The 27926-nt window shown below is 42.9% G+C and overlaps 2 protein-coding genes across 23 annotated transcripts; one reads left to right on the forward strand and one right to left on the reverse strand.

Moving 5' to 3' along the window:
• Positions 1-439: 439 nt before the first annotated feature.
• LOC120451475 (tropomyosin-1, isoforms 33/34) lies at positions 440-27733 on the reverse strand. 22 transcript variants are annotated; one of them, XM_039635188.2, is made up of 10 exons: positions 27576-27731; positions 24464-24613; positions 23807-23932; positions 13658-13791; positions 13335-13452; positions 8530-8600; positions 7858-7933; positions 7597-7659; positions 5369-5438; positions 440-858 (listed from the first exon to the last, which is right to left on the reverse strand). In XM_039635188.2, exons 2-10 carry the CDS (start codon positions 24575-24577, stop codon positions 773-775), a joined length of 858 nt encoding a protein of 285 aa, XP_039491122.1. In that variant the 5' UTR covers positions 24578-24613; positions 27576-27731; the 3' UTR covers positions 440-772. The 22 variants fall into 22 exon arrangements, with proteins under 22 accessions (XP_039491122.1, XP_039491121.1, XP_039491109.1 ...); XM_039635187.2 differs by lacking the exons at positions 8530-8600; positions 13335-13452 and adding exons at positions 9400-9470; positions 12130-12247 and having other exon boundaries at positions 27576-27730; XM_039635182.2 differs by lacking the exons at positions 440-858; positions 7597-7659 and adding exons at positions 1183-2130; positions 6990-7052 and having other exon boundaries at positions 27576-27733.
• On the forward strand, positions 18238-19616 carry LOC120451483. The gene is made up of 2 exons (XM_039635205.2): positions 18238-18542; positions 18601-19616. The coding sequence occupies exons 1-2, from the start codon at positions 18384-18386 to the stop codon at positions 18700-18702; spliced, it is 261 nt and encodes an 86-aa protein (XP_039491139.1). The 5' UTR covers positions 18238-18383; the 3' UTR covers positions 18703-19616.
• Positions 27734-27926: the final 193 nt, after the last annotated feature.

Genomic DNA, 27926 nt, shown 5'->3' on the forward strand with positions numbered 1-27926 from the left:
ATTTAAAATATTACACATACTTTTCGAGCTGGAATGTGGTTTCATGGAAAATGGCAGCGTTTGTTCGTTACACAACTCTCTTTAACTTTAGGCTCCATATAAATTGCATAAGTTATTGCTAAAAATGTACTTTATTGTAACCCTCTCGCGCTTATGTAAGAAAGTTGGCTTTGGAATGCTTAGGCGAAGAAGTGTAATGCTAAAAATAATTTGTAAATCGGACGTCGAATGCCTTCGGACTCCATTTGTTCTTCATTTCCATAGTTGTTCCGGCTGCAGTTGCTGTTCTACTCCTCCTCAAGAAGCAGGTGGGTATCATCCCACCTAGTAGTTGTTGAGATCGGCGTACTCCAGTTCCTGGGCGATGGTTTTGTACTTTTCCTTACCTTTGCTCACCTCGTCTGCAGCAGGTGGAATAAATAAACGAAGTTTATGGGGATTTAGATTTTCAGTTGGCTGCTTTATTGCTTAGAGTTTGGATACAAATAATAAATAAAAACGTTTGAGTCAAACAAATACACAATTGTTTCGATGCTTCCTCCAATTGGTCCGCAGTCAAAATCAATCTACAAGCTACTCATCTACGAAGCACACAAATCAAAAATGCAAAAGTGCAGGCTACTATCTAGATATAAAGATACGAGTACAGTGAGTACAGTGCGCCCACGACTATGCTACAGTAAAAACAATCGAAAGGTGTGCCGCCACAACATGAAGTAGGTGTGCGGATCGATTTTGGTGTGGGTGCGAGGGGCCGTCAAGGTCGCGTCGCTTATTCCTTGAGGATGAGCTCGACGAAGGCGGTGTCGAGATCGTCTCCGATGTCCTTGTAGCGCTCCTTCTCCAGGACCAGGTCGTCTGTTCGAGTTGGTGTGTGTGAAATCATAAAAGAACGCAAGAGTAAGGAACGGAAATTAATAAAAACGCATAAGAAATCATTAGGATTACACTTAAGACCTGACACAAACTAGGACCTTCACACGAAAACTTATAATCTGGACAATAACCGATGATAGTTACCTCTGTTCGGGCAAAATAAATAAAAAGCCAGCGGTCGAGTTCGCAAAATCGGCGAGGTTGTGTTCTGCTAGCTGTTAGGTTAAAGTAAATAAAAAAGGTAGCAAGGTAGCAGGAACGGAAAATAAAAGCAGCATTTCGTTTTTATAATGCTTTGGCTAACTGAATGTTTAATTCAATTTCGTTTTGCGTTATTTCAAAAATAAAAAACGTGCTCTTAACTAGGTTTTTAAAGGCAGGGCAGCATGTGGTAGCAGTGGTTTTCTCTTTCGGTGAAGTGCAGCAGCGATTTCTGGCGCGGATGTGGCGATGTGTGCTGGTCTCAAGCTGGAGGTGCCTCGCCTTCGGCAGCAGCGGGAGCCGCTTCGGCGGGCGCGGCCTCAGCTGGAGGAGCTTCGGCGGCGGGGGCTTCGGCAGCAGGGGCTTCAGCTGGAGCGGCCTCGGCAGCTGGAGCCGCTGCATCAGCATCAGCTGGAGCTGCGGCACCCTCTGCTGGAGGAGCAGCGCCCTCAGCTGGTGGAGCAGCACCGTCAGCTGGAGGAGCCGCACCCTCAGCAGGAGCAGCTGCACCCTCAGCTGCAAGAGCAGCACCCTCAGCTGGCGGAGCAGCGCCTTCAGCTGGTGGAGCAGCACCCTCTGCCGCCGGAGCAGCCTCTCCCTCAGCGACTGGCACTGGCTCTGGCTCGGATCCGGGTGGTGGTGGCTCGTAGTTCTTGACATAGGGCACCTCGGCACCCTCTGGGGGCAGATCGATGGAGTACTCGAATGGCGGTGGTGGTGGTGGTGGAGGAGTGGGCTCCTTGGGCGGAGTGGGTTCCTTTGGCGGTGCCTTTTCCTCGCCGGGTGCAGCGGGTGCACCATCTGCTCCGGGTTCGCCTGCAGCGGCTGCTGCTTCTGCGGCTTCCGCTTCTGCAGCTGCGGCGGCTTCGGCTGCCGCTCGTGCCTCCTCCATGGCGGCCAGTTCCTCTGGCGTGGGTGTTGGGAGCTTGGGGGTCGGCGGCTTGGGGTTGCGCGGATTCCAGAACGGCTCCAGACCCTTAATGAGGTCCACGAAGGCCTCGTCCAAGCTGTCGCCAATCATGCAATAGCGCTCTTTTTCAACGATTAGGTCGTCTGGTTATGGCGATCAGGATCGGTATGCGAAGATGTTTGTGAGAAAAGCAATACAAGCGATGGTGACGGGGGATAGAGTATAGAGTATAGAGAGAAATCAAATAAAAAGTGAAACGGAATAGAAGCGTAAATTGAGAAGTAAACTGAATAATCTTGGGCGGGAAACAGTGGGATTCGATGGCTGGGAGGAGGAGCAGGCGAAAGGGCTCACAAACCGCGAAACACCAAAATGACATTCCCATGGAAGATGAACACTTCAAATTATATACATTGTAGCTTATTTACATTGTCGGATTATCAACTATTATTCTTGGGGGTTTAGGGACTTGAATAGTTAGTTAGTGAGAAGGAAAACACTTTGGCCAGTTCTTGAACGCCGAGATCCTTCTAGAGATCCTTGCATCTATTTTCACTGATCGCAATAAAACATGTTTGGGGTTTCTAAGCAGGAGGCGCCTCAGCGGCGGGAGCCACTTCGGCAGGTGGTGCTGGTGGGGCTTCGCCCTCAGCTGGTGCCGGAGCAGCTGCAGGAGCAGCCTCTCCCTCAGCCGGCGGTGCTGGTGGCGGTGCGGCGGCGGCTTCGCCCTCTGCAGCCGGTGCTGGTGGAGCAGCTTCACCCTCAGCAGGCGCAGCTGGTGCAGGTGCACCATCTGCCGGTGGTGCTCCCTCTGCCGCTGGTGCTCCCTCGGCTGGTGGGGCTCCTTCTGCTGGTGGGGCTCCATCCGCTGGTGCAGCTCCTTCAGCTGGTGGAGCTTCTGCCGGCGGCGCAAAGTCTCCTGGTTCCGCGTTCCTGACGTACGGCACCTCAGCACCCTCTGGGGGCAGATCGATGGAGTACTCGAATGGTGGCGGTGGTGGTGGCGTGGGGATCCTTTCGGGTTCTGCCGGTGGAGCCTCAACGCCGGCCTCAGTTGCCGCACCAGGCTCGCCGGGAGCAGCGCCCTCCGCTGGTGCACCACCCTCCCCAGCCTCTCCACCTGCCTCCTCGCGAAGGGCGGCCAGCTCCTCGGCCCTAGCCTTCGCCTCGGCCTCGGCAATGGCAGCGGCCTCCAGGGCGGCCTTCTCCTCCTCGGTGAGCTCCGGTGTGGGCGGCTTCGGGTAGCGCTCGTTGTAGAATGGCGGCATGCCCATCATCTCCACGAAGGTCCAGTCCAGCTGGTCGCCGACGAGGGCATAGTGCTCGATCTCTTTGATCATCTCGTCTGGCGTGGCGAATGGGTGTGATGGTATCGTAGTGGTTTCGTGGTGGTTTCGTGGTGGTTTTTGGTGGTGGTTCAAGGGGTTAGAAAGTCGGATTAGAGCAGATTCGAGAGAGAGAGCAGGGCGATAGAACCTCCAGTGGTGGCCAAATGTGGGTGGGGCACACAGAGTCGGGGCAAACACTAAACGCTGGACGATCGATGCATGGGCGGGGCATACGTTTTTCGAAAAATACTTTATTTGTGCAATTGCAGCAGCATGGTATGTATTGTATAGTATATGTATTGTATAGGTATATATTAAAGTATAAATAATTAATTTATGTAAATCGTAAATAGATCAAATTAGAATTTTTAATGCCATTTCTTGTTGCAGCATTCTTCTCATCTTCATTTGGGTGTTCATTTCACGGTATTCAGAATCAGAAGATCTTTTAGTTAGTGTGTGGAAATTGGTTTTTGTTTTATTTTTGTTTGTTTTTTTGTTTAAATAAAAGTTATCTGAACCGGTGGACGATTCGCAATTGGAATGATGAATAATGTGCGCTAGCTAAAATTGTCTTTTTGATGTGGAATTGAAAACTCTATCGGAAGAGTGGTTATAGTTTGTGGGGTGGTAGGCGTGGCGGCAACTTAAAAGTAGGCAAATATTACACAACGTTTTGCAAACACGACAATTTGTTTAAATATGTATAAACAAGGTAAACATTAGCATATTATTAATACAGTTAAGCTGGCGACAAAATACAAAGTTTTAGCGTAGAATTTACTCTTTAAATATAAATAACAGCGATTGTTTGTCTCTCTATTCAATACACGTAAACTAAAAAGAAGGCGGCAATGCGTGTGTTGTCCAAGTTGTCATCTCGTCAAATACAAGAGTACAAGTACAAGTACAAGTACAATTTAAGGTTTAAATTAAAACAAAACAAGGTAGGGGTAGCAAAGGCAGGCGTAAAATCAATTGAAAAATTAAAAATTATTAAATTTTGATTCAACGAAATAGTATTGCAACAGTATAGTAAAATGGCGCTAGCTGCCAGTCAACCGAATTTTCGAAATTGGCAAAAGGCCATCGAAAGTATCGAAAGTGTATCGACGTAATCGAAAATATCGAATCGAATCGAATCGTGAATTGGAATGCGCTTGTGCTACGAGAATGTTTTGCTTTAGTTTCTGCCCTTCCATCTGCTTTTCATCGAGTTTATGTTTATGTTTAGAGTGTTGTGTTTAACGCTATTTTTGATTAACTCTCCCGTTGCTTGGCGTTCGAAGATGGCTTTCGCATCCGCATGGAAGACACTGAAAAGTCGGCGTCCTTGGATCTTGTCTCGTATGGGTGGTGGGCGTGGCGTGGTGTGGGCGGTGTGGAGTTGAGTCGAGATATGTTCTCTAGTATTTAGATATGGAAAGCGCCAGTTTTGTGTGCGTGGGTGTTTTTTTTTTGTTTGACGTCAAAGCAGGCAGTTTAGTTAATTTACATAAGCAAATTAGTTGTTTACATGTTCTGTATGTCATGTAAGGTGGCCTCCATTTCCTCCTGCAGCAGTTTGTTCTTGCCCCGCACGTTGAGCAGGTCATCTGGTTTCGATTTCGATTTCGATTTTTGGTCAGTTTTTTTGCGTTGGGGCATTGGGGCGGGCGGGGCAGGTCATGCAACAATTGGTTTTAGCAAGCAGCGCAAGTTGTATTTTGTTAAGCACAATAACAATAACAACAAAATTATATATGAAAAGTAAACAAAATGGAAAATCAAATTATAAAATGTTGCATTAAAATAAATAATAATAAATACAAAATCGAGGTACATCAATAGTTCACTAGATCACAATCGGTACTGGATTTGGAGTAAGGAAAGTAATTTCGAGCCTACTTATAGAAACTATAAATCATAATAAACAAGAATAACACTTTCATATTGTACTTTAATTTAAAATACTGCTACACACATAGTTTTGAATATTTTCAAGTCTCTCAACTATTTTCAAGTTTCTCCTACATTCTCAGTAAAATTTGTATAAAATCTTTGACGGACATACCTTCGAGCCTGTCGACTTCCTTCTGCAACTTCTGAACGGAGCGTTCAGCGAACTCAGCACGAGCCTCAGCCTTTGGATTGATTGAAGGAGGGAAAGAGGGGAAACAGTTGAGTTAGTTAAGTGATTAATATTCAGTGGAGAGAAAGCTACAAAAAGTGGCTACAAATGCCGGCAAGAGTTGAAGAAGTCAAATGCACCGAACTTCATCTCTTACCCGACTGCAAAACATAAATTCGGAATGGAAAAACTTCAGTTTCCACAACTCATTCAGAACTTAAGTTTGAGCAATATTTCACTAGCCAAGAAGCTTCCCAAATATGCTACCAAAACCAGCAGAAAAACGTATTAAATAAATGGAACGTGACAAATAAACTTTAGTACATAACCAAATGCGAAATGAAAGTGGTTAATAAAAGTGTATAAAGTTATGATAAAGATTAACAAAACATTCAATTGAACAACTTAGAAATAGTATATCGTTTTGGTTTGATTAAACTAGAATGCTTACAAACTGCTGACGCTTGTGTACTTGGGGCTTTTAGACAAATCCTAAATCAGACAAATTAAATGTCATTAGGGGAATGATAAGAGCAACGATTACTGGTGGAGGCTACGCAGTCACTGCATATGAAACAGAAAATGCTGTTAAGATCGCAATTCGACGGAATCTATAATTCTCTATATAATGTCTATGATCTCTATTAAAACGCCAACGCATACGCATATCTGCGGCGACTTACAGCTTCTACATTTAATTTGAACTGTATGAGCTCCTGTTCGTAATATTTCTGATTGGCGCGTGCCTAGACGTCGAGGAAAATACAACAAATTATAGTTTAATAGATCAATAGATCAAGATCAGGTTCACGTACATACATACATTGGGTGGCTGTGTGTGTGTGTGTGCGAGGGTGTGAGTTTTTGAGTTTTTGAGGATCTTGGGTAAAATATCTACCGAAATAAATGTCTCATTGAATTAATTTCGATCGTCTACATAGCGATAATTAATTCGATTGCCGCTAATCAGGCAGTAGCTTTAGGAGTGGTTTCTAATTTGTAATTGTTTGTTGAAATTTCTTCGTTTTCAATGGGGTTTTCTACGGTTTTTCCCACTTGCACTCAATGCACAAAAAGTTGTTTTCAATTTTGAACAAATGTACACACACACGTCTTATGCGGGAGATTGGTTCACAGATACTTGCCCATGATGTACATACGCTCTATGGCGATCTATAGTGATCTATAATGATCTATAATGATCTATAGTGATCTATATCGATCTATGTCAATCTATTGATCTTAAACTCATAACTTGCGCAATTCCGTTTCATTTGCTGTATTTTCACAAAGCGTTTGTTGTAAAATGTCACATAAAAGAAAATATTAAATGTCGAATTGACGAATATGTACAGTAAATTTAAAATTGAGAATAACGATTTGTGCAATTCAATATTTTCTTTTTTGTTTTAATTTTAGTGCTTAGTCTTAGTCTTAGTTTAGTAAGTGAGTAAGCTTAGTGGAATTTGCATTATTTCTAACCAACACCAGAGATCCGATTCACCGAGACCACAGCTTATACTTATCATAGAAAAAAGTTCGAAGTTCGACTCTGTCGTAATACCTCTTTCAGAGAATGATCCAATACTTTGATTTGCGTCTCAAAGGTTTCCTCTTTTTGTGTGGCCTATGGGTTTCAGTTTTTTTCAGTTTTCGGTGTTCGGTTTGGGCAAGCGTTTTGGTGTTTGTGTTATAGGCGTATTTTATAGAACATAAATTAGGTTTTCATGCAAAAGTAAATCAGTTTGAAGGTGGTAAACATCCAGCAGGTGCGCAAATTAGCGTTGGGTAATTGGCATTTGTTTAGCGGCAACATTAAAACAAGTATATGAAAAAAGAACAGAAAATATAAATTAGTAAAAATGGCAAAGGAGTATTTCGCTTGATCTGTAAACGAATTTCATGTCGGTAGACATTTTCAGGGAATTAGTACGAATACAATTGAAGTATTCCCCTTCTTTGCAAAGGGCGAATTGCATCGAATACCCTTCTCATTCATCGCTATTAAGTTAAGCAAACAAAATGAAGAACAACAACAAAAGATAGTGTATATATATCCGCTGGTTTGGACACTCGGTTCGCATGGATTTCGGGCTGGGAAGCTCCCTTTGCATTGGGCCACTTTTTGGTGCGAAGATTGGCGTTTTTGTATCGTATCTAGTAGTATCTACCTCCTTTAGACGGGTGTTGAGGGTCTTGATCTGGTTCTTGTACTCCTCCTCACGTTGGTTGGCCTACATTTTTATCGTTGTTGTTTGTTCATTTCGTGGGCAATTTGTTTGGGGCGTGGTGGTTGAGGTGGAGGTTGGGATTGGGGGAATTTGAGTATATTCAATTGAAATATTTAAGAATGGTTGGTTTAAATCGTTTGGCAAATACAACTCCAATGGAGCAATAGGTACTATGGTTAGGCAACCTTTAGATATACTGACCTTCTCCTCAGAGACTTCCAGGGACTTCAGGTTGTTGCCAACCACGCGCAGCTCCTCCTCAAGCTCCACAATTTTGCTGTTGGCACGCAGGAGAGATGACACAAAAAAAGGTTGATAATTAAATAGTTGCTCCACAGATCGTTTGCAATGGATATGAAGAAGAATAGCACAACTCATGCAATTGTTAAATATAAAGGTTTCTTTCAAGCGCAATTTATGCCCGAGCAATGCCACAAAAAAAAGCAAAAATAAAACACAAGACGGTTGACCAACTCCAAGCTGACAGCACTTCACTTTCGAAAAAGATCTTGTGACTGCCTGGCGATGGAGGCGATGAGTTAAGTTGACTTGGCCAAGAGACGCGAAACCAAAACCGTCAAATCATGATGCGAAGGTCTGGCAAATATTTTTCTAATAATAAAAACAATTGTTTTTGGACCGGCGCTACTCAAAAGGTTTCACTTTTTCAGTTCGTTGGCGTGGCGACATTTATGCGGTTATAAATATCTATGGAAATTATAAATAAATATTTGAGCATCTCGGGCTTAAATTGCGCGTAGCAAAAAAGAAACAAACGTGGCTTATATTCAACCAAATGCAGTTAGTAGAAAAACGGCAGAAAGACAGCGAAGAATAGGAGGCTGATGTGGGGGCTTGGCAGTGTGGACAAACCTTTCGCTGAGCTCGACCTTCTCCTCGGAACGCTCCAGATCCTGTTCCATGAGCACGAGTTTTCTGGCCACCTTTTTGGCGCAGGGCGGCGGGGCGGCAAGGCGGCATGGCGGGGGCGTGGCATAGCGGGGGCGTGGCAAGGTGTTAGCATTGTGTTAAGTACACACATTTGGATTGGTTTGGTTTTGTATTGGTTGTGGCATGGGTTACGGATGGCATGGAAAAAACAGTTTTCGAGATTAGTTTCGTGTCTGGCCAAAAGCAGCATATTGGCAAAAAATGTGAATACTGTGCTGGTTTCATTCATGATCCATGGCCACGGAGCAGTTGGGCCAAGGAGCTGAAAACTCTCTGTCATTTCGTTCCGATCTTGGGAGCGGTTTATAAAGCGCATTGACCTGCAACTTCAGGTCATTGCAGTTTATTTTCTCAGTTCACCTCAAGTGGAGTTCACTGCGCTTTTGCACCAGAACTCTGGCGTTTTTTGCACCCAGTGAAACTGAATGGAAATTTTCAGAGAACTTTCAAACTCCTCGCCTGAACTGCTCTCCATGTTTGTGCTTTTGATTGATCTAAACTATTTGAGATATAGCATGCTTTCTGTCATTCAAAACATTGGGATATTCACATTTTTAACCAAACATTATGAACATATAGGCAAAAGCTAGCTAGCTAGAAAAAACAAGAACAAAATCAAATTTTAAACTCAACGGGGGGAAATGCAAAAATATAAGATTCACTTTTTTGTTTTAGATGAGGTTAGGTTGTGGCGGCAGTTTCAACATTGTTTTCGTTATTAGGCACATACAGACTTCAAAGGGCTTCAAACAACTTGAACAATAACTATTTATATCTGGACTTATAACGTACTTTTCACCCTGCTCGGCACGCTCTTCGGCACGTTCCAAATCGGCTTCAACCATGGCCAATTTACGGGCAACCTTTTCTCATATAATATTACACATGGATTCATTGGTTCATTGTTGATGGATTGGTATAGTACAAGGAACGTCGGGTGTACAGGAGAACATATAGAAAATGTATTTAATTTCATGGATTTTACAAAGGTTTCGTTTAGTAAATGAAACATCAAAGCTTTAGATGTAGTTTTATTAGATTTTAATGGTATTATATATGTTTTGGTATGATCTTTTTTGTGTGGTGCCTTTGCATATTTTAGTATAAACAAAACAATTTGTGTAGCCTAATGTTATTGTGTTGCTTTCAGTGGTTTATCCCTTAAAACTTGTGCTTGTCATGTGACTCTTCCATGTCCATACTTTTATTTATTGTACTCAAGCTGTTTATGCAGCATAACTTATTGCTCAGGAGTTTTTACAATATTTGCTACTTTCAAATTTGTTGTACATTTCCCGGAAACCAAAGTCCCTAGTTTCTTCCCATAAAATCTCTAAACAATTATATATGAAGCCATCTCAACCAAAGGAAGTTACTATCGGCAACAGTAAACATTCAACAATACCATATAGGAATCTTGAGCTGAACTATTTCACTGATTGGCTTTTTCCTATTATAATATTTGGGTAAACTATAATAATCGTCACTCGGAAACCAGTAAACTCATATATTCTGATCAAAAAATGTGGAAATATCTTGACCTTTTTAGGGGCAAAGCCAATAAACTTTAATGGCCTTGTTAGCCAAAACTGATTTCAATTTCCTCCCCATGCCGATATCTTCCGGTGTGTTTAAAAGATCCCCGTGATTCACGCAGAGAATGCACCAAGCATGGCCAGGCGACTGACGACTGAAGTGAAGTCAGGTCTCTTAGCTGGAAGCGTGGTTGGTTGCTCCACGCACATTCCTGGCCACTGACTCACGGCACTTTCCATTGGGCGACGTCTGAGGGTCAAGTGATCCCCTCTCGCACAATGCATCATCGATCGTTTTGGCCAGGGTTTGGGTTTTTAGGCGCTTATGTCATGGCTCCATGAGCTTGGGCGTGCGAAATCTACTTGAATCCAACAATACAATCTGCCCCGTTTGGGGAGCGGCCTTCTCTTATCGCCGCCAGTTAAACAAACCCTTTTCCCCTTTCGGTCCCAGCTATGGGTTCCATTTTGTACTCGTATTTTCACGCTTTCATACAATCGTTGTTTCTGCCGTAGTTTCTGCGAAAAAGATAAGGTAGCAAAGGCAAAGAACAGCACTGCAGAAATGGGGCTTATCTGCGCTTGTAGTTTATCAGTTGGTATATTTTTTCGATCCGATTGACGTGCACAACACGTAGGCATTTAGGCCACCCCTGGATTGGGAAAGTCAAGACATATTGGGTGTAGAAAAATACAATGAAATGTATACTCCATATAGATGTGCTGGCAATCCATCAAAGCAGTAAGCCCCAGTGCCAATCTACGGTAGATGCATCAAGTTTCTAGCTTCAAATATCTAAATTCAACTATTTCCTAACAGTAATTTGGCTAACAATAAAGAACTCTACATCATAGCTACAATTTCAGGCCCCATATCTACTACACCTATAAATGTACAACATCATGAATTAACCAAATATTATCTGCTCCATCTCATTGGTCAATAACATCAAATAAGTTTTATGCTGCAATTATATATTTGTATTTATATATTCTTGTAGTAGATAATATGTTATATAAACATTAATTTGCAAAAATATTATTCCAAAATTAGACATTTCCATGGGTTAATTATAGACTTAAGGGTGTTTCTCTATGCATACAACGTGAGTATAAATTACATTTTCTTTACAAATACGTAAATCGAATGGAAATCCAAATTAAAAGTAAAAAGATAAAGAACAAGTGAAGAAACTAACCCAATTACAATTTAGTTTTAACAATCAATTCAGTGGCGATATGCTTTTCAAGCTGTTTATACGAGGAAGAGCATTGAGTACAATTAATAGATTAATAGAGTACTTGTGGACATTGTATGGACCGCTTAACAATTACTTTACATAATGCCATTGGTATTTTACACATTAAAATACGCCCACGAGCATAAGCTCCAAAATAGTGGGGCTTTGCTCACACATTTGGATCGAAAGTTCATTGGATTGGATTTACATTGTACATATGTACATCGACTAATACATCATCATCATTATCGTCATAATCTATACACGTATATATATTGCATATTGTCAGGCGGGCGGGCGGGCGGTGCATGATCTAGGTCTAGATCTAGATCTAAGCTCTAGGTGCCCTCAAGCATCATTCGTAATCGTCGTGGTAAGCACAAGTTTTGCATCAACACGCTGGCTGATTCCTGTGCCAAGATTCGGGTTTCATTTAACCCTCTATCAATCAGTATAATTCAATTCAATTAGATTCAATTCTCAAATTCAAGTCACTTCGATAGCCGCTTGACAAAGGAACCAGATCAGGTGTCGTTGTTGGGATTATTGTTGTGTTCGTGGCTTGTGGAGGACAAGGTGGAAGTTTCTTCACCAACAGCAGCAGATGCAATAGTTCTGGATGCGTTATTGTTGTTGGTGCCACCAATATCGCTGGCATTACTGATTTCAACATTGTTACTGTTACTGTTGTTGTTGTTATTATTGTTGCTTAGCTTAATAGAAGACAAATTGGTTTTTAGCTGCACCTCATCGTATTTCTTGTCAGCCTCCTCAGCAAGGAAACGCGCTTCCTTCAGCTGATTCTCGAGAGCGTCCATGCGTTCTTCATCGGCAAGGGCGCGGTTCTCAAGAATTTTGCGAGCACTATATATATCAAATATATAGTGGAGATGGTAGAGTACATCGGTTGCGACGACCATGCCCATAGAAGACAGTGACCAAGTGGTTAGCGATGATTTGCCGTTCCCCATTGGAATTGCAGTTGGTACAGCCGAAAAGTTTCATCGAGAATCGCGAGAATCATTCGACGTCATCGTCCACATCGTGGGGTGTTCAGTGTGGTTGTTGTAGTAGTTGTTGTAGTAGTAGTTGTTGCAATTGTTACGACAAACATATGTTTTACACAAACATTCACATAGAGAGATACATTTTTGGTTTGTGAATATTGCAGTTTGATTGTAATTGGTCGTGGTTGTTGTTGCAAAAGAGACAGAAATTTGTTGTTGCCAGTTGAGTTAACAATTCGGAATTTTCTACTTAATTAACAAGTATTTTACAGAGGGAAGGGGGACACTAGGGGAGACGGAAAGGGTTAAGCAAGAGGCTTAAACTGTGTTTGGCTTCATCGAAGCGAAATGAAATGGATGTGCAACCAATTTGGTAGCTGTTATTTTAGAAGGTATTTAAGGTATTTAAGCCAACGGACTAGTCTAGACTGGATTTAGACCAAGAACCAAACACACTTTAGGCTTCGTCTCATTACAATCACTGGGGGATTTTTCATCTTTTTTTTAGACATAATTGTTTAACAGCCATTTGACTAATAGACTACCATAAGCTTAAGTAGGACATGCTGTCTTATACATCATTTTACAAAGTTTTTACAAGAATTGAGAGCAGATCCATGGTGTTCCAGTTCCAGCGGCGGGTCGACGTCTTTCAACTGGGCAAACTAAATGCTGTTTACAGAAAGTCTTACACACTAACTTAGATACATCGTCATAATCGTTATCATTATAAAAGTGACCATTATTATTATAAGGACGGTTATCGTCGTTGTTGCAGAGTCGTTAGAAATTAGAAAATAGAGAGCGCAGATAGATAGATAGACCCAGAACCTAATTAGTAACGCAAATGTTGACCAAGTGAACCTAACCTCAAGGGGCAGAGCCTAATAACCCTAATGCCCTAAAGCGGAGACCAAATTCCGCAATGAATTCGTAGACTATACCTCTTCGTATTTCTTATCAGCTTCTTCTGCGATTAATTTCGCTTGCGCTAATTGGTTCTCCAAGAGAGCTACTTTGTCATCTTCCATATTTGTGCGATTCTCAAGCGCTTTTCGTATCCTGAATATGTCGCAGCATTGCGAAACGATATACAGATACGGTTAAAAATATATATTGTATAGATGGTGTAACTCGAGCTTAATAATTCTCTGTGAACTTAAGAAGTATTTTACATATTCGGGTACAGTGGGGGATCATTGGGTATATTGGGTAGTGGTATTGGAGGAGGGGGGCAGTGGACTTTAGGTGGTAACGTGGTACTAACCGTTCGCTCTCATCGGCGGCCTGAGAGGCTTCCGACAGCTTGGCTGTGGCGGAGCCCAGACGCTCCTCAGAGCGCTCCAAGTCTTCTTCGAGCAACTGGATGCGACGGTTCAGAGCGGCAACCTCGGATTCGGCCTATAAGACAAACGTTCGATGGTCGAAAGAACCAGATATAGCATATCCATTCGCTGAGCACTTATAGCTAAAATCTTAATGTTTACTTTACTTCTTACGTTGCTAAGCCTTATACGTTTTGGGGCAAGAAATACACATAAATACATAAATATTTGCTACTTCTGGTTTGGGAAAACATGCTATCCTACTGTCGGTTTGGTCAAAAAAGCCTGCTATGACGAAGTACTCCTGCATTTGCGCTCTCTTTAACCCCCCTTTAGAGTACTTAAAGTGGTAAACCTAATTTCCTCCCTACATTGTCGACCGTTGATCCCATTTTCTTCCACGGCTTCCACCTGTAAAGAAAACTACCTTTTTCCACCTCGTTGTTGTTGTTGCTGCTGCTGCTGTCGTATGAGGCAAGGTCAAAGCAAACCCCCCAAAAACGCCCTAGAGCACCGGAATGAAATGATTGCGTGTTGCTTTGCTGGCCAAGTGTTATCGATACTCGCCATCAAAGTTAAACAAAAGTTCAACAACACCACTCTACCTGATATGGCTACTAAGTCCAAAAATGAAGCCAATACAAGGTTCATGGCGTCGTGACGTCATCGATTAAGCTCGGTCGAGAGTTTTCCCACCGTCTACAACACTATACCCATTAAAGAACGGAAAATATTCGCTGCTTTATGGCCTTATAGAGGCCGCAGAACGTCGAAACGATGAAAAGCGAAAACAGCGCGCTAAGCAACCGCCCAAAAATGGTGAAAAAAGTATATAAAATTAAAGGCGAATCAAACTTTGAATCGAAAACGGCTGAAAAGCAATTGGACAAGGCAGTCCGGTGCCAGTTCCAAGTTCCATGTCCATGTCCATGTCCAAATCCATGTCCAATGACTGATATGGTACCGGGCATGGCGATAGAGATGGATCTAGAGCTACTACTGTACTGATATGTACATGGAATGACTAAGTGAGCGAATGAACATTTGAACAACTGAACAACTGAACCACTGAACATCTGACGACGCCTAGAACCAAATGAACGATGTGAGTGCGGGTCGTAAAAGTATCGTGTGATTATGAATTGGAACCAACCGTGTTGGGTTACGTCATCGTACGAAATACACACACACACACACGCACACACATGAGCGATAAAAAGCATTTCAAATTGGGGGAGCAGGCAACGCAGCTTTCCAAACACGAAAGTCGCACAACAAAACCGCCGATGAAGCCCAAGAGCCAGCAGCACCAGAAAAAATGCCAAAAAGTCGAATGAAAAGTGAAGGCACAGAGCGCAGTTTATATACCCTTGCCAAATCAAATCATCGTTTCTTTGATAAACCTCAATAAAGAGTTGATTCTGAAGTCATCGGTATATGTGTCCAAAAAGAACCAAGTTTTAATGGAGTGTTCCTCGTGTTACTATCGCCTTTGGCAATAATAGGGTATGGTTTTAAATAATCAATCGCATTTTATCGTTTTTGTGCTGTTCTTGATCTGTTCTTAGTTTTGAAACAGATTCAAATTACTTTGTGTGTAACCAAGTTCTGCTCAAACTGGTTATACCCCTTCATCAAGGGTATTCCCAAATCAAAAAAAAAAAAAAAGAAGAGCAAAGCAAAGAAGTTGAAGAGTGGATTCCAGTTGGGTTTCGTTTTGTAGCGGGAGTTCCAGTCTCTACTCCTCTCCACTCTCCCTCACGCTGTCTCTGTCTCTTTTTCGAGCTCATTAACAAAACGTATTGAAGATTAAACGCTTTATTAACGGGCCAAAGCGAGCGAGGAGAGGGGGAAAATCAGTGGGCAAAGAAAAGCGGTGACAGAACACGTTCCAAGAGGGAGCGAGACAGAGATGTCCGAGAGTATGGCCTCCAATTGTTGTGGAATGTATGAAAAATGACCGGCAAAGTGCAAAAAAATAAATAAATAAAAAACATAGTTGAAGTGCCGAAAGAAACTCCATAAAATCCAATGCAAAACTGTGGCCGAGAAATGGTACCAGAAATTGTTGACGGCTTAGTCACACACACCTTGAAATTTACGTGTTTTGCGTTTTTTGTTTTTTTTTTCGTTTTATTGCCCTGGCAACCGAAAAATAAAACACCAGAAACAAAAAAAAGACTTATTGGAGCGGTACACGTAGGGCGTGTTTTCATTGTGATGATGCATTTTTAATTATGAACCGAAAAATAAGCCATGAAAATGTAAAACACTGTGTTAAAGACGATGCTCTCAAGCATAAAATATTTCTTTCTCAAATTTTCCGTTTGCCTGCGGGCCCTGTTGAGTGAAGAGGGGTTGGGGGAGGGGGGTAAGGGCGGAGCGATGGCGTCATATGCTGTAATCTCCGAATTACGAAACTGGCAAGAGGCAAAGCACACAAATCAAAACCAATTTGTCACAATGCGCGCATTGAAATTATCAACGTTCAATTGCAAGAGGGAAAAGTGAGGGGAAAATGGTGGAAATAGTGGAAATGGGGGGAAAATGAGCGGCAGAGTGACATTGAAAGCATTGTATAGAAATCCGGAATGAAGCAAATTATGTTTTGTTTTAGTTTTCATTTTCCTCGTTTTGTAAAGGGGGACGCGAAACGTCAATCACTTGCTGGCAGCGTGGAAAAAACTCAACGAGGGAGTGAAATCACGCTTTAGAATCTTTTTAAATTCAAAATCAATTTGAATTCGGAACGGAAAAATACAGTGAAGCTGCCTCAGGGCGAACTTCGTGCAGAATAAAGAAGTTCTACTTTACTGTTTTAAAAGTGTTTATCTTGAAAATTGAAAGAAGTTCGTGCTATGGAGTTCCAACTGTTTTCAAAGTTATGCTCCCTCAGCAATGACGTCATATGTACAAATGCACACACACACACGCGCTCAAAGGAGCCCGCGCACTCAATTGTCTAATTAGAATTGAATTAGGAACATGGCAGAGCCAACGGGCAAAAAAGCTGGGAAGGCATTAGGAGAATTAAACCACTTATTGATGGCCGTGGCGTAAAAATCATAATTAATCGAATTTAGAACACCGCTAGCTAAACGATGTGGCTTCTTTGCCGGACTTAAAGCCGGTTTTGGTTTTTTTCTTCTGCTTTTTTTTTTGTCGCTGAGAAAGCAGAAAGCTAGAAGGCCAACCGAATCGCTCAATTTACAAAAGATTTCTTTCCTCCTTTTTGGCCTTATGTAAATGGGAGAGTGACTGGTGGTCGGTCGGTCGTCTGCATGAGTGTGTGTTTTATGCTAATGCTCGAGTGTGTGTGCTGTCAAGCGGGAGATAACACGCAATTCGAAAGGTGAATGAATTCGGTCAGCGATAAGAACAGTTAGCCCAAAAATAGAGTTAAGAGGGACGGGACCGGAAGCACCCTGTATCTGAGCCCGAAAATTCGTTCACCACGAAAAGAACAACAGCCAGACTGGAAAAGTTCACAAAGAGTAAAAACAACAGCTACAAGAGAGAGCCGTTGGAAGAGCTCAGAAAACAAGAGAGCGCCACCTTTTCAAACACTTGCGTTGTCCCGCTCCCACACGGGCAAACGGTGGACGAAGAAAAGAGTGAACGAGAGGGAGGGAGAGGGGGCAAAAGAAATGCGCTGGACTATCTTGTCTTTTTTTTCCGTCATTTAGGTAGGATTTATGCAAAATTCAGAAGACAGGTCACGCAGTCGTTTGTTTGCCCAAACCAAAGGGTAGCAAATTTAGTAAGTGGCTGGGGCTGAGCTTACTTCTTCGCGGCGCACCACCTCCAATTGCAGCCGCTTGTGGAACTCCTCGCACTCGTCTTTGTACTTCTCCATCTCCTCTTTGGTCTGGCGCATCTTCTTCTTCAGCACGTCCAAGAGAGTGCCTTGTGGAATGCTGGTCGTCATTTTTGTGGTTTTTTCTTCTACTTGGCTTTAGCACAGAGCTGGTGGGTGTTTCTTTCTTTTTATCTTGTGACTGGGCACTTGAGCTCGATTTTTTCCTCACTGAAGAAGCACTCTGCCTTTTCGGACAGCACACCAAATTTAATTTTCAATTTGGAATGGAACACACGCACACACAGGCCGAAACGAAAGAGCTCGGTACACACACACACTCGCACACAGAGTGAACGAACCACCGGTTTTTTTTTTTTTTTTGATAGCTTCAACTTCAACTGCTTTTATCCTGGCTTGGGATCGAATTTAAAGGGCAGTGTTTGGTGGCAAAACTGGCAGGCGAATATGCTGCGTTTAAATATTTAATATTGCTATTTGGTGGCAAAAACACAAAAACGCAGAGAGAGACAACGACGACGCGACTGCGACGAGTACGTAACTGGAAATGAATCTACCGAATCGCCCGTCAAAGCGGCGGTGGTGGTTTGTGTGAGCGGGACAACTGTCTGCTTCTGCAACTACTGCCTTCCAGTCTGTCTGCCTCGCCTAAAACGGTGCGCCAGTGTGTGTGTGTGCATGTTGTTGCGTATGTGTGCGACTGGAAAACCTGTTAAAAGCCGCTAAAATTCTGTCCATGTCGACATTGTTGTTGTTTTGGCATTAATTAGTGAAGAAATTTTTGGATTTTTGTCATTTCCAGCAAATAATATTATGCAAAAATCGGGCATGTAAAATGGACAGCGAAGAAGATGAGTAAGGCGGTGTGGCAGGTGTGTGCGTGCGTGTATGCCAACGCAACCTCTCCCCCTCCCACTCGCACTCGTTCCACTAATTGCTTCCACTACGGCAAGCGGAAAACACAAAGCCGGCGCTTTATCACGCTTATCAGCAAACAACGTAAGCGCAACGTAATGACTAATCACGTTATGCTAACCGCTTTGCTTCGAGCTGCTCAACCACCTGTAGCTACATATAGCCACACTTTATTCCCGACTTCCCGGCGATGGCGTAATTGTTTTGATAATGCAAACAATGAGCGCTCGTCCATTTTTAGCCGGGCGACATTGAAGAGAAATTAAAAGTAAATAATAGTGGAAGGTCGCGCTGAGTATCGGCGTTTAATAATTAATTTGTTGGCCAATTTTGGCAAATCGAGCTTGGCCGCGGCACTGCATGTTTTATGCTTTGGCCATAAATGGCCGGGTTTTCCTTTTGGCTTTTCAAGCTGCTCAGTTGCCTTTTTCGGAGCACTGAGCAAAATTAAAAAACAAAAAAAAAACTGCAAAATGAAAAACACTAATACCATTTAGCGGTCTTATCGGACGCTCTCTTTCTACCGCCCGCACAGCAGCAGGCGATAGAGAGAGACAGAGGGGGAGAGCAACAGGTGGCCGGTACGGTGGCGAGTACCGTTAGATATTCCAGCAATTGCGTAACTAATTAAACAATTGGCTGCAATTAAGTAAACATACTTGCACAAATTCATGGAATACTTTTAGAAACAGAAAGGGAAATTCAAAGATTAAATGCTTTGTTGAAATATTTTAAGTTATTCCTATTCTTGGAACACACGCACTATTAAAAACGTTCAAGCAACATTAATAGGCAAATCGATTCTGTCTAGTGAAAGGTGAGAGAAATAAGTGGTAGGAACGAAGTGGGTCAAGATATACCGCAGCTTAATCTTTACCCAAGGCGAAAAGAAAACACGAGGGCCGAATAGAGACCCTGGGGCCAGCCAAGGGTTAAGGCACAACAAGAAAATCGCGAAAATACCACGACGAAGACGAAGACGACGACGTAATCGCTTTGCAATTTCAATGCGAAAAACGAACAGCGACAAATGGGAGCAATTGCTGAACCTAACCAAACTTTGGAGTCCCCTTTCGCTGAGCAACAACAACAAGGTGGCTTCTTCGCTTAATTTGGAGAACATATATAGATTAGTAAGGAATGTGCAACCAACTCCCAGTCTCTCGACCACTAATTACCCGTTTGAGTTGTGTGTTCATGATGTTGTGCAGCTCGTTGCGTATGATGTTGAACTTCATCATGGTGTCCGAACTGAAGATGGATCTGCCAAATGCCAGTCCCGGATAATCCGCACAGCGTCCCTTGTTCCGGCGCGCCTCCCGCTCCGCCACAATCTCGGCCGCCTCGCTGGTGCACCGCAACTTGGACCACTCCGCCGCCTGGTTGTCATCGTCGTCGGCCAGTGCGATGCCCTCATCGATGGCGCCGGCACTGAGATCGGTGGCCAGGCTGTCGCTGCTCACCTCCATGGCATTGGAGCGTTTGCTGCGCTCCTTCTTGCCCGAGGACTTCTTCTTGCGGTCCGATTTCTCAGATTTCTCCGACTTCTCTGACTTTTCGCCCTTCTCCCGCTTCTTTTTCTTGCTCTTGGAGGTGGCTGTGGCTGCTGGTGGGGCTGCATCTCCGGCTATCGAAGCTGCGGCTGGATGGCTGGCCCCTTCATCCTGCACGCTGCTCTCGTCCGTGGGCGTGGGACTGTTGCTGCCCAGGGAATTGGTCACCGATTCACTGAGGGGCAGGCTTAAAGTGCTTCTGCTGGGCGGCAGCACCTGCTCCGGCTGCTGCTGCTGTGTTTGCTCCTCCTCCGGAGGAGGTTGCGTCTCGCCCCTGAGATTGGAGAGGGCGCTCTTGGAGTCGCCGCGATATAGGGCGGCCAGGATCTCCTGGACATTGGGCACATTGGGACGGCGCGTACCCGAGAAGCGCGGATGATGCTGGTGGCCACGACGCTTCAGCGAGGCGGGAACTAGACTGGTATTGCTGGCTGTGTGGCTGCCAGTGCCACTGGTGCTGGAGTCGTCGTGCTCCATGTCCGAATCGCTCCAGAAATCGCTCACTGGCGTGGAACTCCTGCTCCGCCGGAGTGTCTCGAACCTTTCGTACAGCTGGGCTAGATACAGTTCGGCCTCCTCATCGCAGTAGTAGAGCAGGTCGTCCAGCAGGTTCAGCTGCTCCTCGATGGAACACCAGCGGGATGACAGGCCCGAAGATTCCGATTGCGTCCTCGGATTGCGAGTGCTCCTGGTGCCGGCACGCTTTCGCTGCTGCCTGCTGCACTTCTCCTTTGCCTTATCACTTTTGAACAATTGTTTCTGCTGCCTCTGTTTCGGTTTGGCAACTGTTTTGCCCGACTGCGGCTGCACTTGTGTTTTTTCTGAAATGTTAAAAGGGGGGTTTTTCTTCGATTGACTGTGTTTGGGGTCGTGTTGACCGTGTTGACCACTCTGTCCAATTGGTATTTTGAGTATATTTACAAACTGCTATGTTGCGTTACTTTCTCAATATTTACAAAATGCAATTATTTACTTTAGTTTTTGGATAATTTGTGGCCAAAATTGCTACGTGAATTTTTTTACTGGAACCAGCTGTTGCTGGATGGGGCAGTGTGACCAGTGTGGAATATGCCGAAAATACCAATTGGCCTGAAAGTGCTGGCAACGGTGCATTTCTTGCTGATCATGTGGAGTTCGCAGTCCAACGACACCGTTTCCAGCTGCGTTGCCAACTACAAGCGCACTGTCCAAGGCTGCTTGCTACAGCACGTGCAGCCCGTGTGCGCCAGTAGAATTGGCAATTTGAATTTCGCATTAAACTGTAAGTAGGATAAAATGTTTACGCTTTTGCTGCGGCTGCTTGTCCTGACCGCCGCTGGTCAGTAAATGGCGATGTGCTCGCTTGATTTGATGGGCCAACGATTGGCGGCGCGCCGCGTTGCCAACGAATTTGATTTTGGGGCCTTGCCTAACGGTAATGCTGTTGCCGGCTAACGGTGGTACTGTTGCTGTTGTTGCTGTTGTTGTGGCCGCTGTAGTTGTTGCTGCTGCGGTTTTTGTTGCATTTTTCTGCCTTTGTGTTTGTTGTTGTTGCTTAGCTTTAACTGCTGCTGTTGTTGTTGTTGATGTTTGGGGTTTGTTGTTGTATCTCACTTTTTGCCATTCATATGCATTATTAACTTTCGCAGTTCCTATGTTTAATGTTTTCTCGTACATATTAATTATGAGCAATGCCTATTGTTGTTGCTGTTGTTGTTTCCGTGTGATTTGGTGCGTGTTGTTTTATAGTTTTGTGTTTTTTGTGATTTTTTTACTTTTTTTGTTGCGGATTTCAAACAGCTGGACGCATTGTACCGTTAGTTTCGCTATTTTTATTGATGATTTAATACAGATCTTTTGCGAATTTTCATCGGCGCGTGAAAATTTGCAGAGAGAGATAGAGCGAGTCGATTTCCGCAACACTTTTTATGTAATTACACAAATCGCTAGAATTTCACTTAAAATCGCTTTAAATGAAAGTAGTGATCTATGCTAAAATTTAATTAGACCGAACGGATTTCCATTTAACGTGTGCCGGTATATAATTTGGTTGTAATTAATTGAATTAACTAAGTTTTTCTTGCTAGATTTATGAGCGGGCGGCTGCTGCTGGCTTTTCGGCTGCTTTTTCCTCGGCCCCTCGTTGTGTTGTGTTTGTGTTGTACTTGAATTTTGGGGCCATGCGCTCACCGTTAGATGAGCATGGGGAAACTCACTGTCTCACCATTCCCATTCTCATTCCCATTAGGCGCTCTCCCACTCTCGCTCACTCGCTCGCCCGCTCTCTTCCGCTGCGTGTGGCACGTGTGCGAGTGAGCCAGCAGTATGGATCCGCATAGGATCTAATATGGATCCCCACCCACCCAGTGAGCGGAAGAGAGAGAGAGAGACCGAGAGAGAGAGAGAGTGGGGGTGGGAGAAATCTCTTTTTTTTTTTTTCTACCAAACAGATTTCCTTCTCGCAGAAGGAGAGCATTGTTCAGCATTTGATTCATTTAATTGCTTATCTCTGTTTTTTCTTTATTTTTCGATATTAGTCAGAGGCATCCGTTCGCTTGTCATATTTATTTAGGGCTCTGGGCTTGGCCATGTCAATATGGTTGCCTGATAAGTGTTTACCTTGTGGATCCACTGCTAGCGATAAGTTTTCCAAGCTCTTTACCTGCTAAGATCTTTTTGAAACGATGCCAAATGTCCTTGAAATACTTTCCGAAAATGTGGCAATCAAAAGACGAATCGCAATTCGAATTCTTTTTGGAAACACTGAGGCCCAACTACGAAAAGTGTTCTAGATACCAAGCTAATTCAGAGAAATAGAGAGTACGCGCTTTTTTTTTGCGAGAATTTTAGTTTTTTTGGCAAGCGAACCGACAAATTCAGTGCGTTATTTGATATCTTGCGCTGGCTATTTTCAACGAATTTAAAAATAGCGCCTCTCTGCACAGGCGTTGCCAGCCCAGAGAAAAGAGAGCGTGGGAGAGCGTGCTACGTGTCAATTGCTCACTGCTTTGTTTGAAATTCAAAAAAAGGAATTTATGATGTTTTTTGGAATGTCAGAGAAGCAGACATAATAAATGTTTCCCCAAACAATTTCTCCGATTTCAAGCTGCCATGAAATTGGCGTTAAATTGCCGCTGCCCCATTTTTTCAAGCAATCCCCACCCGAAAAGAAACCGCCTGCTGTCACCAAGTCACTCCAAAAACGCCTCTTATGAATTTATGTGTATTTCTTGCCTTGAATGCATTTCAAAATATTGAGCAGGAATATACGTATTTTTCTTAGGAGCTAAAATGGTAAATGGCTTATGGTAAGTTTCAGGGGAATGTCTTAAGATTCTGGACATTTGAAATCTGACAAATGTCTGACTACATTTTCAAATGATTAATGGAATGTTTTCCTTGTGTTTGAAACATTTTGTTAAGTGACTTAACTAATTAGTAGTTTTGGGGGCGCTCAGTGGCATTTTCTATATCCATTTCAATATTTGTCAGACTTAAATTTGAGCTGCCAGATTAAAATAACATGAAAGTGAAATTATTTGCATATATCTATATGCGTATGCCTCTTTTGTGAGTCAAAGGAAAAGAAAAGATACTTTAAACTCGTATACAAAATGACAAAGAAATAGCTTGGCAAATATGATAACGCAAAATTGTTTAAGAAACTTCTAAATGGGTAACGATTCAACAAAGTTTCATATATGATTCATTTAAGTTAAACTTTACCATGGAAAGGATTTGAAACCAAGGAAAAGAATGGAGGCTTATCTTTAACATAGCTTAATATATAATTTAAAAGTGTTAAATATTTGGGAGGATGAACTCACGTTCTGCAGAGCCTTGTTCTTCTCCTCCAGCTTGCCGGTGACCAGGGTCAGGGCTTCCTGGGTCTGGTCCAGCTCGTTCTCGACGGTCTGGATCTTCTTCTGCAGCTGGCGAGCCTCCTCCTCGGCCTGCGGATACGAGCAAATGAAATCAAATGTTATTCAAAACTAAATCAAAACCAAATCAAAGCAATACACAGAAATTGCATGTGCTAACAAGATTTACGGCGTTGTGTGAAAGCCGGCAATTATGCTCTTTGTTACATTAAATGCTTTTCAATTCGCAGTGCATGATAGCCACCCACTGTATCATTGCAGGCCTACACCGAAAACAAATTGTGCTCTAATGACAACAGCAATTTCGTGGTAAAGTAGTGTAACAATTAAACATATTTTTTATATACAAAGAGTACAGGAAGATTTTATATTTTTTAATCAATTTTAAAATTTGCAAAAGTTTGTATTACTTTATAAAATGATCTTAGTGAAAGAGAAGCTCTGATCTCATTACTTTCTAAAGTGATCTTAGCGAACGAGTAGCTCTGATTTCATCAGTTTATGATATACTGTTGGTACTTTTGGAAGTGAACTTTTTTTTTCTCCGTGTACTGGGAGCTAAGGAAAGATAGGGGGGTGGGGAGGGGGAGGGGGTTGACTCACCTTCTCGGCGCGGGTGTTGGCATCGCGTGCCTCCTGCTCGCAGACGAGAGCGCGCTCCAGAGCTCCGTCCTTGTCGACTTTCATCGCTTGCATCTTCTTCTTGATGGCATCCATGTCTGTTTTGTTTTGCTACTCTGCACTCGAAAGAAACTGCAATGGAACGCAGGCGGAGATGGAGATGGAGATTGAGATTGGGATGAGATTGTGGCTTAAACTAAACAAGTGCGGCCCATAAAGCAATTAGCAGATTTATGCGATAATCAGCAATGGCAAAGCGTTGTAGGCAAGCCAAAACAAGACTTGTGCGAAAGTGAAACTCTATATTTGCATTTTATGATCAACCTAGCAACTTTTTAGGTTTTGTCTTTAAATGAGGATCAAACTGAGCTCAATATATGCATCTATGTTTCCTTTAGATTCCTTACTTTTAAGCCCATGCAATCAGCCCGTCTTATCTGCGTGTTATCACTAAAAGTGGAAGATCGTTCTTTTAATTCAAGAAAGATTCAAGCGAGTAATTTGCAATAATGTATAGCCTTTTTTGGACGAAAGGTGGCAAAGCCAATAAATTATTCGGCCTGGCCAAAACCGAATCACCCAAGGCCCCCTCTTCGAAGCCAGTCGCATTGTTCGGGCTCAGCCAACTGATAAATTGAGAATTTAATATTTCGCCGGCGTCTCTGCGCGACTTTTATTGCCCGATTCTTTCGCTGATGTCTTGAACTTTGAGAGTGTTTTCTCATCTCGTCACAGCAAATCATTTAAACGAGAATACCTGAAACTGACTTCATTTTCAGCGTATTGAAGTGTCTTCCAGCCGAAAGTGCGGTGTTTAGTTATGCAGATCACATCGGATCGTGTGGATTGTTGGGGAGCCAAGCGAAGCTGCGAGCACTGGGCACATTCTCCACTAGAGAGTTTGTCGCCGGGCAAAATTGTGTCAGTAGATTGGGCTAATTCGAATCTGGGCCAGGCAATCGCTGCAAAGTCTTTGAAATTAGAAGCAGGCATTGCAATGACAGCACGCACATTAAATATGTCTTTTAATTAAAACATATGATTGCATACTTTTGGGAACCACTCATCGTAAGGCTAAACAATTTCTATTTATATGTACACTAAGCTATATCTTTAAATTACTTTCTTATCAGTAAATTGCAGATGAAGTTGAAGCTAGCATCCTCGCATTGAAAACCCAAGCTGAGTCACCCACTCGGCTGCAGTGGCTCCAGACTTCTGACTCAATGTGAACGCAGCTGGAGGGTTTGTGGCCCCTCCTTGGAGTGATGCACACCCCTCTCCTCGTGGCCAAAGCCACCCGAAACCCACTTGACCAACATTTGTCATGGCTCGAACCGAGTGCAGCCGGCGGCTAATTGCCTCGCGTTTCGCCGCGTGAAATTTAAATTCTTTATTACGGCTCATCGCTGGCATTTGTTGTTCGGCTGCCTTAAACATGCATTTATTTTTAAAAACTCTGTTTACATTCCTGAGCCTGATGCGCCGAAGAGAAGTGGCACTGCCAAAAAGCGCCAATCGGGCAAGCCAAAAAAAAATACGCTGAATTTTAATGAAATCGCAATCGAGGCAAATTTTTTGTATATAAAAATAAGAAAATCTGCATGTGTATGGGCCATAAGTCGATTAAGGTGACACATTGAGTTATGTTTGCGTTGATTCAGCACAAAATTCGCATGACATTTTATAACTTTCGGCAATGACATATATATTGTATAACCGAGAAATGGGCCTACACCAAAGGGGTTTATAGATATTCAGCACATCCTTATCATGATCCTAAAATGATGTTATCATTGCTAAAAAAGGAAGTTTCCTAAGTAGCAAAGTATCTTCATAAGGTAATTTTTCAATTAGATACAAAGGTTATTCAATCGGATATCCACATTTCTATCCTTTATGAACTTGCACCCAGCTTATAGATTTCAGATATTTTCCAACATCTAGCACCTAGCTCTCCTCCATACAAAATTCCCAAATTATCGCATGGAAAATTCCGAATTTCATCATTCAGAATACAGAATTTTCTATTCTTAGAGTTCGATATGTACACACGTTGGTTTAAATGGGTCTAACGCATATATGTAGATGCTTTAGCTAAATGCCTTGGGCGGCACTCTTGCAGCTTGCCGCCTCTTTGCTGCTCTCTAGCTCACTGATTTGTATCTGTGGCACACACGGATTGTATCTAAAAATAGGTTAGCCGAGGCATCTGTTGAATATCTCGCCTCTCCACGGATATTACTTAATACTGAGCTGAGAGGAAGGGAGCTTTCTGGGAAATTCTTGGCGCATTTCGCCTACGTTCGCTTCAGATTCATTTGGCAGCTAGGGCCAGATCGGTCGTGGATCAGATTTCAAATGCGAAAGATACAAAGCTGCAGAATAAATGCGCGTGTTTCCTTGGAAAATACTTGTAGAGTATGCCTTATGGATTCTCAAACCTTTTATTCATTAGTTCAATAACAAACAAAGTCTATTTCAACACATTTCATCTACATCTTTACCTTAAGCATGTCTACCTTACTTTCTCATATATAAAGTTACATTTTTGGTTCCTGAAAAGAAGGTCAAACCTACAGATTCCGATAATCCTTGCCGCTTAAACTCCTTACTTCTGCCGCTGGAATTTCAGATCATTCTGAATTCCCACTGACCATGTTTATATATCTCATGAGTGCGTTTAGCTGAAACCCTATATAGCGACTTGCGGTTAGCAGACAAACTTGACAAGGTCCCCAGAATCGTTATTCTAAGTTTTTTACGCGAACTGCACAGGTGCTTAACCTCTATTTGGGTTTTTTCGACTCTAGCTGTAAAAATCTCCAATTTTATTCAATACTTGCGGATGATTAGGGGTACAAATTGCACGGCACTTTGGTGGATTTGCAGTTAGATTTGCGGCAACGTTTTGGTTATGTAATTATACTTTTTGGTTGAGTTCAATCCTTTTTCGAATTAGAATTGAATTCTAGCACAGTTAAAATGATTTTTAAAGCACTCGACCAGTTTTTTTGTTGAATTATTCAGCGTTATCTCAGCTTTTTTTATAATTTTTTTACTGATCAACGTTAACGTATTCCTTTTTACTTACAAAACTTTTATTCGGAGTTATCCGCGACTTGAACGGATTGTGATGTTCAACTGAAAATATTTATTCAATATGTTGACGTTCGATGCTCGCCGCTTGGTCGATTTCGAGCGGTTTGCGCTGGTGTGTGTGCGTGTGAGCCGCCGCGCAAGTGCGCGTGTGTGCGTGAGTATCTGTGTGCGAGAGTGCGCACTTTTCGGCCAAAAGCGAGCCGCGTTGTTGCTATTTGCGTTCACTTTGGAACTGCACTTGGCTCTCGATTTACCCCAAGAGCATCAGCGAACTGTTTGGCTGGGGCTCAACAGCTTATACACTGCGCGAAATGAACATAGGGGTGCTTTGTTTTAATCTGTG

This window comes from Drosophila santomea, chromosome 3R (assembly GCF_016746245.2).
Source record: "Drosophila santomea strain STO CAGO 1482 chromosome 3R, Prin_Dsan_1.1, whole genome shotgun sequence".
Lineage (NCBI taxonomy): Eukaryota > Metazoa > Arthropoda > Insecta > Diptera > Drosophilidae > Drosophila > Drosophila santomea.

Coding starts and splice junctions, on each gene's coding strand:
- LOC120451483 (XM_039635205.2), top strand. CDS start 18,384: ATGAGTAAGGCGGTGTGGCAGGTGTGTGCGTGCGTGTATGCCAACGCA. Junction 18,543..18,600: donor GCAAACAACGTAAGCGCAAC/GTAATGACTAAT, acceptor AACCACCTGTAG/CTACATATAGCCACACTTTA.
- LOC120451475 (XM_039635170.2), bottom strand. CDS start 21,656: ATGTACGAGAAAACATTAAACATAGGAACTGCGAAAGTTAATAATGCA. Junction 13,453..13,657: donor GCCGCCGATGAGAGCGAACG/GTTAGTACCACG, acceptor CGACATATTCAG/GATACGAAAAGCGCTTGAGA. Junction 7,053..7,857: donor TGGAAGTCTCTGAGGAGAAG/GTCAGTATATCT, acceptor TGAAACCCATAG/GCCACACAAAAAGAGGAAAC.